Raw genomic sequence first — 18,024 nt, forward strand, 5'->3', positions numbered from 1 at the left:
CCTTTAAAACATTTTTTGTTTGTTTGTTTTTCCACTTCTCTATTCCCTATCCTTTTTCACCCAACTCCCCCCTTTCATTTCTTTTTCTTCAAAGGAATGCTCACACTTTGGTCTTGTGATTGTAGAGAAGGTTTCCCATTTACATAGTCAGTCTGCATTTCAGGGGGAATTAAGAAGGTCATCCAGCCATCACCAGGAATTGAATTAAGAGGCTTGCAGATCCTGAAGAATTACTGTGTTGCAACTTCTCCTTCTAAAAGCCATGCATTAGTGGTCATTTAATACCCATAATTGGCTGGCTTATGGGTTATTTATAGCTCATTTCTTCCCGGGGTCAAATAATGTACACTATTCAGAAATGCTGGTGGCTGAAGTGGCTTTCTTTCACGTTGAGTAAAAGCAACATTTTTCTCGGGTGCCTGGGTGGCTCAGATGGTTAAGCATCTGCCTTCGGCTCAGGTCATGATCCCAGGGTCCTGGGATCGAGTCCCGCATCGGGCTCTCTGCTCAGCGGGGAGCCTGCCTCTCTCTCTCTCTGTCTCTTATGAATAAATAAATAAAATCTTTAAAAAAAAAAAAAGCAACATTTTTCTCTTTCCAAGTTGTACCGTAGCACTAGATGTATCACAATCATTAACTACGGAAATCTTAATTGGGTTGGCTTTTCTAATGTGATAACTGTAATGATTATTGGTATAATTTTGTCCCAAAGTGAAAGATGGGGAGAGAACATTGATATGTTGATCCTTCCCATTCAAAATGTATTCCTTGAAGCAGCAACATTGGCATCACTTGTTAGAAATGCAGAATCTTGGGGTGCCTGGGTCGCTCAGTCGTTAAGTGTCTGCCTTCGGCTCAGGTCATGATCCCAGGGTCCTGGGATCAAGCCCTGCTTCAGGCTCCCTGCTCAGCGGAAAGCCTGCTTCTCTTTCTCCCTCTGCTGCTCCCTCCTTGCTTGTGTGCTTGCTCTCTCTCTCTGTCAGATAAATAAATAAAATCTTTAAAAAAAAAAAAGAAAGAAATGCAGAATCTTGAGACCCCACCTGAGACCTTTTGAACCAGGACCTGCATTTTAATAAGCTCCCCAGTTGATTCTTAGTGCATAGAAAAGTTGAGGAGCATTAATGTAAGCTACTGAACAAGATAAGGAGCAGCCTGCCCTGGTCCTTCCATAGACTTGATTTCTCTGGTTAATTGCCCTGTGCTGCCACCAGGACCTAGCTCTTCCTGTTGGATACACATCTGTGGCTTTTCCTACTAAATGTGAGCCTATTTAGTAGCTTGTGTCAGATAAAAATGGACATTAGCCATCTAGAAATGGCATACTTCACATTGCCAGTGTGGAAATGGCCAAGGGAAGCAATAATGGCGATGCTTATGGAACATTTATTCTTTAAAATGCACAGCAAACACCCATATGGACGGCAGCCTGCAAAATACCATCCTCCTCTCCAGGCAAATGGCTACTGTCCAGGAACTCTGGGTCAAGTAGAAACCAAGCAGCCTATTGCCACCTGAGAGTCCCTAGCTTGGCCTCTGGTCTTAACCCCCCCTGCCCTTCAGTTCTCCCTCTCCCAGGCGGGGTCACCATGGAACACGGGGTCTCTAATTGGTCACCACCTGTGTGTGAGTGAGGGGAGAGTAAACTATATTCCCTGCTAGCACATGTGAGTGGTCTTTGATTTTTAATAAGCACAAGGGTGTGAAAGGCAGCCAGCTCTTTAGCATCTGGTCATGTCAATGGGTTCAGGGAGAGTTAGTCCTATAGCTGAAGGGGAAATTTGTAAAGGGCACTTGGATACTCCAATCAAACTTTTATTTCCCGTACTAGGGTATGTTGATGTTATGTGTTCTTCCCCTGGTGTGTACTAGAGCTCCTGGACTTCATCTTGGTAACTTGAAACTGACCATTGTGGGAATATTTTCACCACAGAAATCAGTAAATGCTACAAGTCAACCTTCCCCTCCTCCTCTTTGCTAGAGCTGGTTGCTAAGTTTATCAGCACATCACTGCTTTAGCCCTAAGTGAAAGAGGGCCTCCCTCACCTTCCCCTACCACACACATTCCAAAGCCAAGCCTCTGAGGGCTAAGAAGGGCAAAGATTTCGTGAAGTATTGGCATATTATATGTCTGATGCTTATTGATATAAAACTAGATTATAACCCATGTAGTAGGCAGAATAATGCCCCATTGCCTGTCCCTCCACATTCTAATCCCTGGAACCAAGGAATATATTATGTTACCTGGCAAAGGGTCGGGGCGGGGGGATTACATTTGCAGGTGGAATTAAGGTTGCTAATCAGCTTACCTTCGAATAGAGAACCTGCATTATCCAGGTGGCTCCAATGTAATCAAACTGAAAGAGGGAGGCGGGAGATTGAGAGCTGAAGAGGTGGCAGCAGGAGAAAGATCCACCTGCCACTGTTGGCTTTAAGATGGAGGAAGGGGCCATGAGCCTAGGAATGGAGGTGGCCTCTAGAAGCTGGAAAAGGCAAGGAAAGATTCTCCCCTGGAGCCTCCAGAAGAAAAGTAGTCCTTCTGACACCTTGATTTTAATCCAATGACCCCATCTTGGACTTCCGACCTCCAGAGCTGTAAGATTATTAGAGTAAACTTGCATTGTTTGAAGCCACTAAGTTTTGGCGATTTGTTACAGCAACAATAGGAAGTTAATACAACTCATGTGGTTTTATGATAATGTATTCGCTTCTCTTTCTGGAAATCTATAAGACAGAGAAAATATCCCTAAACTATTAGAACATCAGAGTGAAAGAAAATCGTTAAACAAAGGCAGTGTACCAGGTGTAAGTACTTTCTTTGCCAACTGGAACTTGCAGGATAAGTACACAGGTTTTCATAAATCCTCACAAGGCCTTTGCCTGAATTTTGTGCTGTGGGAGTAAACCTCCACCATGATTTTCCCTCATAATTACATTGATGGATTAGGTAATAATTCGATTTTTTTCTCCCCCAGGCTTTCATAATACCCACACACTTGAAACATGAAAATCTTCCAATTCCATGTTAAAAACCCTCCCTACCTCCTGGATTCCTCTTCTTCTGCCTTTGATCTACTTATGTTTGAAATGATATTACACAGTGGTATATAGTTTATAAATAATTTCATTTAATACTCAGAACCTTTTGTGGTCTTATAACCTCAGAAAGGGCAGGAAACCAGCCAGAGATCTGGGTGGTATCTGATGACTCTCCTTCTTTCTAGTAAACTATAAAGTCATAAAGCTGAGAGTTATTTGGAGCACTGGAGGTCACCATTTTTTATGCCGATGCTGAGAAGCATTGTTAGTTTTAAAGTTTTTTTTTAAGTTTAAGGTTTTCTACCCCCACCCCATCTCAGAAGGAATAAGAAAGTGCTTTCCTTTGTTGCTACGATGGATTCTTCTACTTGTGTTTATTATCTCCTCTTCCCTCCCATCTCCTCAGGAACCTTGCTGCTCCATCAGTTAAGCCCCCTTTTTTCTTGCTACTTTCCTGTCCCCCAACCCCCAACCCCTCTGTCTCTTGGGACATAATCCTACTCAGTTCTCTTAAAAACAAAGGGTCTCTCTCTGTTCTGGTTTGCTTTCAACTCCTCCCTGCCAAGTATCATGGCCCAACTGCTTGAAAGCCTTTCCACCACATTTGGTTCCCAAATGCCAGTCTGTGGACCGACTTCTAGCAATCACCTAAACCAAAGAATCTCTTGCTTTTAAAAATGTCCCTTAGGTGATGCTGAGTGCAGCTGGCTTAGGGACCTGCCTTCTTTGAGTTCTCATCTCTATTTGTTCCTTGGTGGGCTGAGTTTGATTTCTGTCTCTAGTACCCCACTGGTACTGATCTAGCTAAGAGCACCAAAGGTGCTCTTAATTTAAAAAACCTAATGGAGACTCTAATTTCTAATTTATTTAAACTCTCTGTAATATTGTAACTATTAAGTACTCTGTCCTTCAAATTCCACCTCTCTGGATTTCCAGATCCTCCCCTCACCCCACATGTTTTTCTACTATTGATGTTCTATCTAGGTCCTATCTGTTGGTCTTCTCTCATCCCTGTACCTATCCAACCACAGTCTTGGGTGAAAGTCCTCACATTTCCACATTTAAGGGTTAGTTAATCCTTGTGCTGGTGATTTCTGAAATCTGTATCTCTAGCCCATATTCCTGAATCCCAGAACCACGCATTCTACTGTATGCTTGATATTTCTCTCTAGATGTGCCACAAGTAGATCTCAAATCCAGTAGGTTCAAAACCAAACTTCTGCTCATTCTGATGCTCTTAATGGCCATCCTCTTGTACTATTCCCCCTTGCCTCACTCATCCTTCATTGATATAGTCTACCTCCTATTATTTCTTTTTTCCCCTCTATTATTTCTGTTCCCTGCATTTTTCTAGAGTTTGCCCATCCTTCTCTGTCCCCATTGCCTTAATTTGGGACTCATAATTTATGGCCTGGATTATTGTGAGAATCACTCCATTGGTTTTTATATTTGTGGTCCTTCCTGCAGTTTATTCTCCACATTGCTTTCAGAGTGAGCTGCTTACTGTCCTGCTTAAAATAACATAATGGCTCATCATTGCCTTTAATGAAGTCCAAACTCCTTTACTTGGCATATAAATTCCTCTCTAACCACCCTTTCCCATTTCTTCAACCTTATCTTCACTACAAACACATTTCAATTTATCCATGAGCTTCTCAGAGTTCCCTAAACAGGCTTATTCTCTCATGTCTTTGTTTACTGAAAATATTGTTAGTTATGGAAATATCCCTTTCCTATAGGTCCCAACTATAGCCCATCATTGCCTTTGTGCAAATTAGAAGCAGATGCTTCATGCAGGCAGTCAGTTCTGTGGGTGCTCAGGTTGGTGGCTGGTAGTACTTTTGTGGGACATAGAAAAAGATACCTGTGCTGTGCTGAGACACCCCGTGCTGGGATATTGGGCTTGGTGAGCTGAATGCCAGCCCTCTTTTAGCCTCCCCAACCCCTTTCCTGGCCCCCCTGAGTAGTGAGCAACCTGTGTAATGAAGTGAAGTAGCCCTGCTCCCATCAGCTCCTCCTCCTGGAAAACTTGCTAAGATTGATCTCTGTCTCGAATTTAGACCATGGTTCTTATCCTTTAATTTGGTCATCAGCCCCTTGGTGCATCTGAAGAAAGCTATGGATGAACCCACTCTCCATAAAAATGAGCATCCTCTTAACATAGAGTTTACTCATGAACCCAAGGTTAGAAACCACATTCTGAATGTTAATCAACTTGGCTCCTGTGCCCAGGATGGGGTCTGCCACTTAGTGGACACTAGATTAATGTTTGTGGAACTGTTGAAAGCACTACTTTATGCTTTTTCTCTGGTCATATTGTTTACAAACCTGTATCCCCCCACATATTTTATACATTGCCATCATTTCTTTCTTTTCTGTGTTCCCAGCTAGCCTCTGAAATTTTCCAGAGGAGGCACTGCTCTGTTCATATCTGTATTCTCAGCATCTAACATAGTACCAAGCTTATAATAGGCATTTGATAAATGTTTGAACAAATGAGATTCAGTAATATTAAATGATTTGCTTAAGGTTACTCAGTGGTGGTGGATCTGGAGCTGGTTACATAATTATTTCTTTTAGAACCCATGCTCTTAGATATTTTAATTAATTAATTAGAGTGTGTGTGCATGTGCAAGCAGGGTGGGGACGGGCAGAGGGGGAGGGAGAATCTTAAGCAAATTCGACACCCAGCACGGTGCCCCACGCTCAGTCTCATGACCTAAGCCGAAACCAAGAGTTGAACACCAACAAACTGAGCCACCCAGGTGCTCCTAGACATTTTACATTTATATATATATATACATTTTATATATATATATATATAAAGTATGGTTGGATGACTCCTTAATTCTCTGTTATATGGAAAGAAATAAATAGTATGACTAAATGTAAGTATTCAGATTAGCATAATAAACAGCTCCTACACTGATAGGTATTGAATATAATTTCTTAAATACTCTGGTATTTTGCAAAATACTTCTCCATCGACTTCTGAGGGATAAACAGATCTTTTTGTACAGAATTTAGCTACTGAGTAACTTTTCATGAGTTGAATTCAATGATAATCTATTAGTGAAGAGATCAAAACTGGGTTTCCAATTTTTGACCTTGCTAAAGGAACCTAGCCCTGGTCTCCAGATGCTTGTGTGGTTTTCTCGCTATTTTCAAAGTAGCATTCCTTACAGAGGTTCAATGAATCCCTACTGCTTGCTTGCTGTCTTTTACTGCCCCCCACTTTTTCCCAGAGATGTGGGGCCTCATCACAATTGATCATGTTGGCCTCATGAATCAGGATTTTTTTTTCTAGGTTGAGAGCCTGTTGATTTGGTTTCACAATTCTCTATTAGTTTACTTCCTAGAACTTGTTTCATGAATAATCCAATTGCTTTGTATTATAATTGATTCCTTTTGTAATAAACCTCCTTTGTTTTTTTCTGAAACTGAAAGCTCCATTTTACTTTACTTTTTTTTTTTTAAAGATTTTATTTACTTATTTGACAGAGAGAGAGAGAGCGTGCACTCGTGCACGCACAAGCAGGGGGAAGCGGCATGCAGAGGGAGAAGCAGGCTCCCCGTTGAGCAGAGAGCCTGATGCAGGACTCCATCCCAACTCTGGGATCATGACCTGAGCCGAAGGCAGATGCCCAACTGACTGAGCCACCCAGGCGTCCCTCCATTTTACTTTTCAAAACGGGACTAGTAAGTGGTTCTGTGTGAATGAAGACTTCCATGGAAATGAACAACATGAACAGTTTTTCCCCTTCTTCAAAAGATGGAGCCAAACTTATGTCAGGGTTTAGAAGTAATGATTTCCATTATTCCCTTTTCACAGGTCTTCCTGCTAGGCAAATCCAGTTCTTTCATTAAAGCAAACCCAGCTGCTTGCTGTCTCCCTTGGATTCATTTAAAACTTCAAGTCTCTCCTGTGTGGTAGCACTTGTTTTAACTCACATTAAACTTGTTTTCTAGGAACTTCACTTGTTTTTCATAGGCAAGTTTAAAAAAAAAAATGACAGTTATGTCATAGTGAACAAAAAGCTCCAGGGTTATTTAAGTTGGATTAAAATATGCCAGAGTCTTGGTGACAGTAATATCAAATATGAAGTCCTTTGTTTCTAGGTTCACCAAACAACTAATTAAAAAAACTTTTTCCGTTCCATTTTTTATGACATTTGCTGTTCAGTCTCTCAACAGCTTTAAGTATCTGATTCTAAGTCAGGAGGGAGTTGAGTCGGCTTATTGAAAATCTTTTTCTGAATGCTTTAATGGAATGTGGGTGGGATATATATATCTATATATATAGATATATAGATATGTATATACAAACACACATACATATATATAATTTTTTATGAACTACTTAACCATTTCTTATAATTTTCATTCAACATACTTGGTGTGGAAATTTCATATTTCCCTTAAACCACCTTGAAAACACTTCTTAAAATATAAATGTTGCCATCATTTGAACTACAGAATAAAAATGTGAATACTGATCCTGTGATTATACCAATCAAGTTGGGAGAGGGGAGCTGCGGCAGGAGTCTGGGGCTCCTGGCTTTCAGTAAACAGTACCCATGGGTTGAAAGGACACATCTTGGAAGCCCTGCTAGGTACCATCTTGGACTACTGGGGCCACTTGAACTTAAGGATTTTGGACCTTGGTTAACTTTAACACCATGATTCTGCTTAAAGCTTCCCTAATAGGTGGCATTTTGATATTTGCAATTTCAGAGCAATAAACTAGAGGAGAAAAAAAAACTTCAAGAAAACCTCAGAAGAGAAGCATTTAGAGAGCACCGGCAATAGTAAGTTTGTATCTTCAGAACTTTGTACCTTTATAGGCATATTGTTCATCTGCTTTTAAGTTCTAGGTGCTGGTAACTGTTTAAGACCTCTGGTATTGGATTATTGGCTGTTACATTAATTATGTAATTAAACTCTGTCATTATGTAAGTGAGGTTCTGAGGTTCACAGAGTATTCTTTAGTAGTTAATCGATTTGAAATAATACTGCTAAATTTGAGAAATTCCCCATTCTAAATAACTAGGAGGACTGATTCTTTGGTGATCCAAGGTACTTCTGATAATGTCGACTTTCAAAACACTGATATAAAGAAGATGATATTTGAAAAGAAGTACCCAAGCAGAATCTGAACTAACTAGGGGTTTATCTAATGCACTGGGGACTAGTCACACTTGTATTTTTGTAGACAAAAATTGAGAAATAATTTAGCAGTTACTGGCAAAATTCCCAGTTGGTGGTCATCCACCAAGGTACTTTTTCTAGTAGGACTTGTGAATATCAGCAGCTAATATGTATAGGGCAACTACTATGTGCTATATTGTAGGTAATCTACTCTGTTATACAGGCTTTAAAGATAAGCTCCTGTCCTAACTCAAAGTAGCTAGATTACCTGCAAGCTGCTTAAAAGAATAGAAAAAGCCCAAAACCATATTTTTATTATAACTTAGGAATATATATATATAAAATACATAACCTAGAAATTAACCTAGGTTAATTCCAAATGTGGTAGAATTAAAACCAAGCATATCTGGATTCAAAGTCTTAGCTCCATTCCCCAACTGTGACCTTGGACAGAGTATGAAACCTCATTTTTTTTTTTTTTTAAATAGGGATGACAGTATCTCTCCCATAGGCCATTTGTAAGGATTAAATAAAATATTTCACATAAATGGCATATAAGTGCCTGAATTTTATGGAAATGGAACTATGCACAGGTGTCTTTGTTGAGTGGATCAGACAACTTCTGTTTTGTAGTGACTATTATGTAGAGATTATTCTGGTCCCACCCAGAACTGGCAATTGGCCTCCACTTTCGGGTGGATTGTTATCTGACTCCCTCCTCTTCTCTCTTCCCGTCCTTATACCTCATTTTCAGAATTTAAGATCATTCTCTTATTGGGGTGAGCATATGTGACACCCTAAAGTATCTTGCGTCCTCTGTTTTTCTCATTCCATGGCAATTATCCTGCCTCTATCCTAAGCAGCTCTTTCTTGCTTTAAGTCTCCGAGGGAGGAGTGGGAAGGAGTTTCTCAATGCTTTACTTTGCCTCTTAGCAAGTGAGGTACTTGGTTGTCTTCTGCTACCCAGGCCAGAAAAATGGGAGATGGAATGTGTTGGGTAGAAGTGCCAGTGAGTGACATTATCTTTCTTAAGTTAAAATAAACGTTGCCCTCATTTGAGTCATAGAATCCATAGCCTGTTTTCCCCTGCAGTTCTTCTAAGACTGGTATGGGGCTGAGGGAGCTGGTGGGAATCTAAGGAGAAGCAGTCTTAGAGAGAGAGATGGCAGGAGAGAGGCAGTAGATCAAGGGTGTTAATATATTATTGCCTTTACGTTCATTGGTATAGGATGGATGAAAGTATTTCTAGGCCAGCCAGAGGAGTTGAAGGAGACAAGGGGATGCCATGGGGGCAGTAGTAGGCTAGAGAGACAATAAAGACAAATGTATTTATCCTGTGTCATTCTAGCTTCACTGGAAAAGGAAAGAGCTGCTTACCAATGAAGGGTCTTAGGTATAGGACTAGGAGTTTGAACAAGCCCATTTACTGGAGCCTTTTAAGCATGGTAAGGTGAAGGATGAGAGATTCTCAGGATCTAAAGGACATGGGAGGTTATGTCACCCACGCGCCTTTCTTTCATAGTCTCCAGCTTCTTGAGTTGTGTTTTACTAAATACTAGAGATCAATCACCCTTTTTCTCTGAAAGAAAAAAAAAAAGAGTTTTACCCTCAACCCCTCCTATACCATCAGTGGAGATGAATTCAATTACACGCACATTTCACCCTTGCTCTTTCTTCTACTTATCATGAAAGTCCCAGTTAACCAGGAAAAAGGAGTTGACTAAAAATGAGAAGTATCTCAAATTGATTTTTAAAGTCTATTGAGGAACATAAAATATATGTGAGTTTTTTTAAAGGTTATTTTGTTTTGAACTACTTTTGAAATTAAAAGACTAATAGCTCATGAAATGAATGATCATTATATAGCTAGAAATATGAAAGGGACTTCTTGGAAAACATGGATCCTCGGCATAACAAGCCTCTATCATACCTTCTTCTAAGTGGTTTATGGTTCAAAATTGTCTAGGGGAGCTGTTAGAATTCTAATTGCACAAAGATTTCACCAGACCAACCAGCCTATTCCACATTTCCCAATGCTCCCTTCCTCCACCAAAAGAATTAGATTCTCCTGAAGCTGTCAAACCAAGCAACACAAAATAGAAACACAAGTAAGAAATTCTTTCAAACTAGTCAATACCTCATGTCCTTGCTAGTTTCAGCATGCTGTGAAATGTGGTTCAAATAGCAGACCAGGAATGGTGTTTTGTTTTTGTTTTTTTTTGTACAGAAGTGCATCCATGGACTTGAGCAGATTGTAAATCCAAGCTGCTGGAGAAAAAGCTCATGATAGCATCCTGGGGCACCACCATGAGAATCTTAATGTGCTCTTTCTTTTTTTTTTTAAAGATTTATTTATTTATTTGAGAGAGTGAGAATGAGAGAGAGAGAGAGTACATGAGAGGGGGGAGGGCCAGAGGGAGAAGCAGGCTCCTCGCCGAGCAGGGAGCTCGATGCGGGACTCGATCCAGGGACTCCAGGATCATGACCTGAGCTGAAGGCAGTCGCTCAACCAACTGAGCCACCCAGGCGCCCAATGTGCTCTTTCTTAACACCTTATTCCTGACTTTGTTCATTTGCTTCTGATTATTTTTAGTGTTGTCAATTATTTAGCTAACAGGCAGAAAACTAGGCTTTTATTGACATCCAAAGGGACTCTCCTGAGTGTAATAATGAAGGCAGTTTATTGAATGCCTGTGAGGTTGCTTTCTAATTGTACGCATTAATCTGCCCATGCAAGCTGGCTGGAAATACACAAGCAGATTGTGTGTGCAGATGGAGCACACAGGATGGCTTTTATGAAAAGACCTCTGGAATGTACTTCTGCAGTACTGTCTTTTCCTTAAAAATCGAATGACTGTGACTATTTCAATTGGCAGCTGAGAGCAGACCAGATTAATGGTGCATTAAGTCTGCTACTCTGGCTGGGGACAGATTCATTTCACAATTTAGAATTAGTTCTAGGATTCTTGAGCATGAAAGCAGAGGGTAGAAATAGGCCTCTAACCCTGGTGTAGTTTTCACCGTTATTTTTACTCTCTCTACTTAATTACTTATAAAAAGTCAAATGTGGAACTTTTCAGGATGGCCTTTTCTATTAATATTACTGGTGGATTTGAGCATTTGAAATAATAATTAATAAACCTTTGGCTGTGCTTTTTAAAAAAAATATCAAAGGGAGGATGTTGGGATTTAGGTGATTTAAAACACTTGAGTAAAATCTCAGCATTTAGAATTTTGAATGGTAGCTTATTTTGAGGGTTGTAGTCATCTTTCTGATAATGTCTTTTGGATAGATGGAGAGAGAGGTTTGAATTCTGAGCTTATTTAATTGGTGGTGGGGGCTCATGTAGGATGGGAGAAAACGGATGCGTTTCTTCCTACCAAGATCTAAATTTTGCCTAGAGTAGGTGAAAGAAAAATTGAGGAAGTATGGGTGCTTCCTCTGATTTTCAACATATATGAATGCCATCCTCTTCCAGGTCTGACACTGAGTTAGTACCACAGTTAAACTTAGGGTCCGTGGGCTTTTGTGATCTCTCTGGGCTGTACTCTATTCCTAGATACTGTTTCTAATATTTCTAGGGGAGAAGGGGCTCAATTCTTGAAACCCCAGTTCAAAAAGCTCTTGGAACCATGTTCATTCCAAAACAGCACCACCTTGAGCTCAGCCTTTCGGTTGCAAGGTTGGGAAGTTTACCTCATTGCAAGGTTGGGAAGTTTACTTCATTTCTACCATCAGAGCCATGCATCTCTTTTATTTCCATTTAAATAATAGTATGATTAGTTCCTCGGAGGCACATCTTCATCTATTTTAGTTTCCTAGAGTGGAGGACCCAGGCAGGTCTGCTGAATATGCACACTTAGGCCCCAAGTTTGCCTTCTAATATGCTCACAAAACTTCTAATGCCCTTCATGGGAGCTTCCAAAAGACACTTCAGGGCTAAATCGATCCCTTATCCATATGGTAGGATTAAATCCAACTTCACATTTTATAATCCAAGTAAGGTGAATCCAAAGTCATCCTGTTCATAACTTTCTATCTTATGCTAATGAAGTGAACTTATAGATAGAAAAATCCCCTATTTTGTTCAGAATAAGACTGAATATTTTATGGGAAATCTGATCTGGGAGAATCCCTGCCTAGTGAATGTTAAATCGTGCTGATGGTTAAGACCGTATCAAAATCTCTACCCACTATTGATTCTTCCTGCAGATGTCTTGGTGCACGTTAACTCATTTTCATTCCCGCTGCTACCACCTTCATGTAGGTATTTATCACATGCCACCTGCGTTATGGCTTCTGTCTCCTTGTCGTCCCCTGTACTCCTGGAATGGCTTCATTACCATCTTTGCCCACTGTCTTTTTCTTCTGGTTGCCTTACATGTTTTGTCGATTTCATTTTCTAAAGCACAACTTTAATCATGTCTCTACCCTATTCTAAAACCCTCAATTATTTCCCATTTTTTATTAGATGAATTCCAAACTCCTTAACCATACCGTGGGGGAACTGTGGCCACCTTGGTAAGAAGATATCAGACCATGCTAGGATTTGGGTCTGTGTCAGGTGATTGTAGGAGGCTTTGAGGAAGCAGGGCTTTGTTCTGGGTTGAATGGAGGCAGGAGTGATTGTGATTAGGTATCTTAATCTTTTTTTTTTAAAGATTTTTATTCATTTATTTGACAGAGAGAGAGAGCACAAGCAGGGGGAGCAGGAGAAGCAGAGGGAGAAGCAGGCTCCCCGCTGAGCAAGGAGCTCGATGTAGGACTCGATCCCAGGACCCTGGGATCATGACCTGAGCCGAAGGCAGATGCGTAACCATCTGAGCCACCCAGGCGCCCCTAGGTATCTTAATCTTATCTGAAAGGAGGGAAGACCTGAGTGATTAATTGTAATGGTAATGTAATTAATAAAGAAGTGGCAGTCACACAAATTAGCTAGGAATTGGGGGTATTTGGTCACTTTGGTTTAGACGAGGTTCTTGTGTCTTTGTTCAGACATGTTAACGAGTGGTCTTCTTTTTGTCAGGATCCATCACAGTCACAGGGTGACCTCTTTTGACGTTGATACTGTGTGAAATTGCTTCCAACAGGAGAACACCAAGGCCTAGCTCTGAGTGCCAGGCCAGCTCCTGGATGTCAGGGCCAGCGTCTAGCCTTCTCAATATGTAATTAATAATTGGTAAAAGATGAAAGTTGACTAGTGTCTTATTTATAAACTAGTTTACTTAATTATCTTATCGTTGGAAGCTGGTCCTGTCAAGTGTTCTCTTCTTGTGAGGGCAGATCTGGGATCAGACTACTTGGGCTCAAACTATAATCCGTCTGCTCACTAGCTGAGCATTATTTAACTCCTTGAGCCTCTGTTTCCTCGTGGAGAGCATGGGGTGGGACTAGTAAAAGTTGCTAACTCAAAAGAAGATTAATCAATATAATCCATGTAAGACATCTAGTATTGTGTTTGGAGGGAGAAACTAAACAAAGTCTAAAGTAACTGCAAATTACAGCACAAGAAGAAGTATGAGAGGGACCAGCTGATTCTGGCCTTTGTTCCCAAGAATAGACCCTAAGAATGTCTTTTTGACACATAAGATTTACTAAGGCTGTGGGGCCCAGAAGGCAGTTCTGGTAAATATACGGTACCTGGGGGCATATGTGGCCCACCCCCATCTTGGAGACAAGCTACCTGCTGAGCCAACTTTGTGAATTCCGTGTGAGTTCTAAGATCCTTACTGAAAAAAATTACCACAAAATGAACTCTGGTCAAACAAATAATCCAAGAAAAAGGAAGAGAGAAGGTATCAGAATAATTGTGAACAAAGAAGATAGTGACATTTATAGTCAAGTATATGATGGATTTTATCTTCTTTTTTTAATTAAGAATCAGCATGATCAAATTAATGTCAAGAGGATTTTAGTGCTAGAAAAGGCACAAGGAAGAGAGGGAGATAGGAAGTAACATAAACATTTTTTTCTTTGCATGAGGAAAGGCTTGTGAATTCTTCATATTGATAGAAGACTAAGTGATACGTGTTTTATGTGTTTAATTATATGTACAAATAGGATAGGATATAGGATAGGATATATAACAGGATTATAAGATACATAACAGGATGTATAGGCTATATAACATAAAAACTTTAGGAGAAAAAAATACAACACTGAAATACAATGAATACAATGAAAATTTGATCATTACAACAGAAGGCAGAAAGGAGGGTGGAAGTTTTATAAACAAGTCAGCAGTGGGGCACCTGGGTGGCTCAGTCATTAAGCGTCTGCCTTCGGCTCAGGTCATGATCCCGGGGTCCTGGGATTGAGCCCCACATCAGGTTCCCTGCTCTGTGGGAAGCCTGCTTCTCCTGCTCCCCCTGCTTGTGTTCCCTCTCTGGCTGTCTCTCTCTCTGTTAAATAAATAAAATCTTAAAAAAAAAAATTGCAGGGAGCAGCACCAGATATCTGCTGACAACAGCATCAGCTAGCGGTTCTGAGAGGTAGAGGCACTTTCTTCACCTTTTGGTGCACCTGGGTGGCTCAGTTGGTTAAGCGTCTGCCTTTGGCTCAGGTCATGATCTCAGGGTCATGGGATCGAGCCCCCTGTCGGGCTCTGCTCAACAGGGAGCCTGCTTCTCCCTCTGCCTGCTTATGCTCTCTCTCTCTCTGTCAAATAAATTAAATCTTAAGTCAGCAATCACAGAAAAGGTATATAGGCCAAATCTCCTTATTAAAAGAAATGCTCTTGGATCACATAAAAAGATGAAACTCTAGCTGTATGCTACTACAAGAGATGCTGCAAACAAAGGAGTTGAAAGTAAAGGCATGGAAAATACAGCCATAAATGCTAACAAAAGAAGGCAGATTAATTAATACCACTGTTAGTAGGAGACAGAATTGAATTCAAGGTGAAAACCATTCAACAAGATAAAGGTCTTTTCTAGAGATAAAATATGTAACCCAAAAGATAATATGAATTATAAATATCAATTTGAAACCTATAAAGCAAACTGCTTAAGTCTGTAATATAGATAATGGGTTTGTCAAATTTTCCTTTTAATTTAGCTAATTTTCCGTTGAACGCATCAAGTGAACAAAAAAATAAATATAAGGAATAGAAGATTTGAATAACAATGGCTTAGTATGATTATATAGACAGTTATAAAGTGTTGTACCTAGTTTATGAAAATACATATTCTTGGGGTGCCTGGATGGCTCAGTTGATTAAGTGTCCAACTCTTGATTTCAGCTCAGGTCTTGATCTCAGAGTCATGAGTTCAAGCCCCATGTTAGGCTCCACAATGGGCACGGAGTCTATTTAAAAAAAAAAAAAATATATATATATATATATATGTATGTGTATATATATATATATATTCTTTACAAATATTGATGTAACTACAATTGGCCCTGACTAAGGTTTCAAAGTTTCTCAGAAAATCCCCCAAATACTCCCAAATCCTAGAAAGCCACCATTCTTAAGAAAAATCTAATAATGTTAGAAATTAAGCAGTAGGAAGCTTTAACATCTATTCACTTAATTTTTTTGAAGATTTTATTTATTTATTTATTTATTTGAGAGAGAGAGACAGCGAGAGAGGGAACACAAGCAGGGGAAGTGGGAGAGGGAGAAGCAGGCTTCCCGTGGAGCAGGGAGCCCGATGCGGGGCTTGATCCCAGGACCCTGAGATCATGACCTGAGCTGAAGGCAGATGCTTAATGACTGAGCCACCCAGGCGCCCTTAATTTTTTTTTTTTCTAGTCACTTCTCTAAATGACTGTTATGGTACAAATTGAAACCAAAACTCAAATTATAAATTATTTAGGGATAAAAGAATACAAATTTTAAAGTATTTCATGTTAAAATCTACAGAATATGGCTACAAAATTATTTAGAAAATGTAGAGTTTTAAAAGCATTTAGTAAAAATGGAAATAAAAAACCAAAGCATTTTATTAATATAGTATTATAACCATAAAATAAATACAAAGATATGGAAGAGATGGGAGGATAATACAGAAACTTTTTTTTTTTAGTAAGGTAGAAAAGGAATTTATCATCTGTAAATTAACCCCAAAACTGGAGTCTTTAAAATTCTGATAAAATATCAGACAAATTTTGAACTTGTCTGATTTTATTTTATTTAATTTAAAGATTTTATTTATTTATTTGACACAGAGAGAGAGAGAGCACAAGCAGGGGGAGCAGCATGCAGAGGGAGAGGGAGAAGCAGGCTCCCCGCTGAGCAAGGAGCCCAACGTGGGGCTCAATCCCAGGACCCTGGGATCATGACCTGAGCCGAAGGCAGCCACTTAACTGACTGAGCCACCCAGGTGCCCCAGAACTTGTCTGATTTTAAAAGAAAAAAAAAGCAAACAACAACAAAAAAAACCCTGCAAGGACAAGAAAGGAAGTATAACCAAAATTCTGGAAGAGCAAAATACTATGTCCTACTTCTAATTGTTAAATGAGGAAATCTGGGTGAAAAAAAGTATTTCCATGGAAAATATATACAGTTAGACTTAATGCCTGAATAGAATAAAAACTATAAATGGAAGAGAAAATGTAGTTTGACTTTTACCTACAAAAGTCCCTAGGCCCAGCTGGGTCTTTTCCAGTGAGTTCTACTAAACCTTCAAGGAAGGTATTAGATTTTGTTTGAAATTCTAGGAAGAAAGCCAGCTTCCCCAGTGAAGTCTGGAACAGGATGATGAGAGTGCTTATTATTACCTGCAACTAGAGACCGTTTCTATTTCTAACAAAGAAATTAAGAGCCTAAATATTGGCTCTTTAGAAAGGGGTAAGTGTCTCTGATTGTCTGTCTAAAACATCCCAAAGGAATCAACTAAAAAATTATTAGAACTGGTACAAATAGTTCAACTAACATGAATCGATCTAAAGCCAATATGCAAACATTTGTCTTTCTTAAAAACCATCAAAAGCCCATTATAAAACATAATTGAAAGAAAAATCCCATATAAAATAATCATCCACAATGTAAATCTAATAAATAGACCCTACATAAATGAAATACCTAAAAGAAGATGAACATAAATATACACCATTTACTATAAGAGGAAAAAATCAATATTATAAAGATATTTCTCCTGAACAGGGCTTTTGTGGAATTTGATAAACAAAGTTTAAAGAGAAAATACTAAAAAAGTAGATAAACTTAAAAATGAAAAACTGAAGGGACTTGGGAGAGGCTTAATGTACCAGGTATCATATATGTAATATAAAAGTATGGTAGTAATAAAGTGTTATTGGCATTGTAATAAATAAATCTATTCAATAAAAGAGAGAATTTACAAGTAGGCCCATGAATATATGGGCATTTAGTATTTAGGACTTCAGCTATTGATAAAAGTATCCTTTCAAATCAGTATCAAAAAGATAATTTGACAAACTGTATTGAACCCACAAAATTAGAATGTAATGAAGAATGTTTTTAGAAATTATAAGTCATGCGCACAACTCAGAAGCTATAAGGAAAAGTACAGACTACAGAAAAAATTTATGATAGGAGACACAGTGAACAACACTACAAGTCTAGGAGAAAATATTTGCCTCAAGAGTAATGGACAAAGGATTAATTTCACAAAGAACTCTACAAAGTAATAAGAAAAAGACAACTCTAGAAAAACTGGCAAAGCACTCTACCAGGTTACTAGGTTCTAGGTATGTATTATGAATAAAACAAATATAGCCCCATAACCAAATGTGGAAATTCAGATAAAACAAGCTAACCAAGAAATATATAGGGTAACAGACTATAATTCCTGTGGGAGAACATAGTGGTGAAGATAGCAATCTCTACCAGTGATCAAGAATACTGGGACTGG

At 39.3% G+C, this 18,024-nt stretch overlaps 1 protein-coding gene across 3 annotated transcripts in view; it reads left to right on the forward strand.

Annotated features, from left to right (window-relative positions):
* EPSTI1 (epithelial stromal interaction 1) overlaps positions 1–18,024 on the forward strand; it is an 89,847-nt gene that overhangs the window by 26,340 nt on the left and 45,483 nt on the right. For all 3 annotated transcript variants that reach the window (XM_081814966.1, XM_081814967.1, XM_081814965.1), the window contains exon 6: positions 7,774–7,847. In XM_081814966.1, the coding sequence (XP_081671092.1) occupies positions 7,774–7,847 (74 nt within the window). The remainder of the gene's footprint in view (positions 1–7,773; positions 7,848–18,024) is intronic.

This window comes from Leptonychotes weddellii, chromosome 3, assembly GCF_054177405.1.
Source record: "Leptonychotes weddellii isolate Sample4059 chromosome 3, ASM5417740v2, whole genome shotgun sequence".
Taxonomy (NCBI): Eukaryota; Metazoa; Chordata; class Mammalia; order Carnivora; family Phocidae; genus Leptonychotes; species Leptonychotes weddellii.